General features: G+C 38.5%; 1 protein-coding gene across 1 annotated transcript in view; it reads right to left on the reverse strand.

Moving 5' to 3' along the window:
* LOC125899189 (olfactory receptor 142-like) overlaps nucleotides 1-587 on the reverse strand; it is a 933-nt gene extending 346 nt beyond the window's left edge. Inside the window, exon 1 of the mRNA XM_049593267.1 lies at nucleotides 1-587. This exon is cut by the window's left edge and continues 346 nt beyond it. Within this exon, the coding sequence (XP_049449224.1) occupies nucleotides 1-587 (587 nt within the window).
* Nucleotides 588-1,146: the final 559 nt, after the last annotated feature.

Consider the following 1,146-nt stretch of genomic DNA (forward strand, 5'->3'; position numbering starts at 1 on the left):
ATACCATTAACCATAGTGTCAGCTGGGAAACAAGCAAGTTTAACAATCATCCAATTCACACAAAAAAGTCTGGCAATAAATGGGCTGCATAACTTTAATCTAGATGCCAGAATAACATTTATGCCCACAATGCAAAAAGGTGCTAACCAGGAGAAACACGCTAACATTAAGAGTCTTTGCTTTGACATAACACAGTGGTAGTCTAGAGGTTGACATATAGCCACATATCTGTCATATGCCATGACTGCAAGAACAGACAGATCAGTGCTGGCAAATGAATACATTACCAGAGCCTGAACATGGCATCCAGCATAAGAGATAACATGAACAGGAGAAAGCAGATCCCAGAGGAACTTGGGGTAGAAACCTGCTGTCCCATAAAGCCCATTCATGCAAAACATACACAATAGAATATACATTGGTTCATGCAGGTTTTTATCCAAGATGATGATGACAATAAGAGCAACATTTGCCAGCAAAATGAAAAGGTAACACAGTAAAGTGAGGGAGAAGAGAACAGCTCGGTGGTTTGTTGTTTCATTTAAACCTGAAAGTACAAACAGTGTTATTAGAGAGACATTATCCATCCTGGTAAGAAAAATTACATTTTCTCCTGTGTTGTGTACCTCCACAGTGACTTTTCCCTCATCTCCCTGTTATTAATATCTTGTCTGAATACAGCAACACGAGCTGGGGACCAAATCAGCCAATCAACACTCAGAAGGTGCTTCTCTCTTCAGTGTGCAGCAACTGACTGTACAGGCAATGCAAAGCAGTGAGCAACACAAAACCCAAAAGCACTAGGACTGCTGAAGTTTCCACCAATGTTATTTTTTCAAGCTTGCTGTTGTATCCAAACTAGAGTTCTACACAGGCCTAAAAATAAGACCAAGAACTGGCCTGTACTCACACCTTTCACACTTAACCTGCCTGATACTGCAGAATCTGAGACCTGAAACTGACCCAAGACCGAGGCTATATTTTTGTCCCTTTTCAGTCCATACACTCTGTTGAACACATCTGTATGGTGATTAGGGCTGTGAAAAAATATTTGAAGTTCTAAATATATTCAAATATATATATTTTTTATAAGTTTGAACCTAAATTGATAATTCGAATATCATTAATAATTAATTAATACTATTA

This window comes from Epinephelus fuscoguttatus, linkage group LG13 (assembly GCF_011397635.1).
Source record: "Epinephelus fuscoguttatus linkage group LG13, E.fuscoguttatus.final_Chr_v1".
Classification (NCBI taxonomy): Eukaryota; Metazoa; Chordata; class Actinopteri; order Perciformes; family Serranidae; genus Epinephelus; species Epinephelus fuscoguttatus.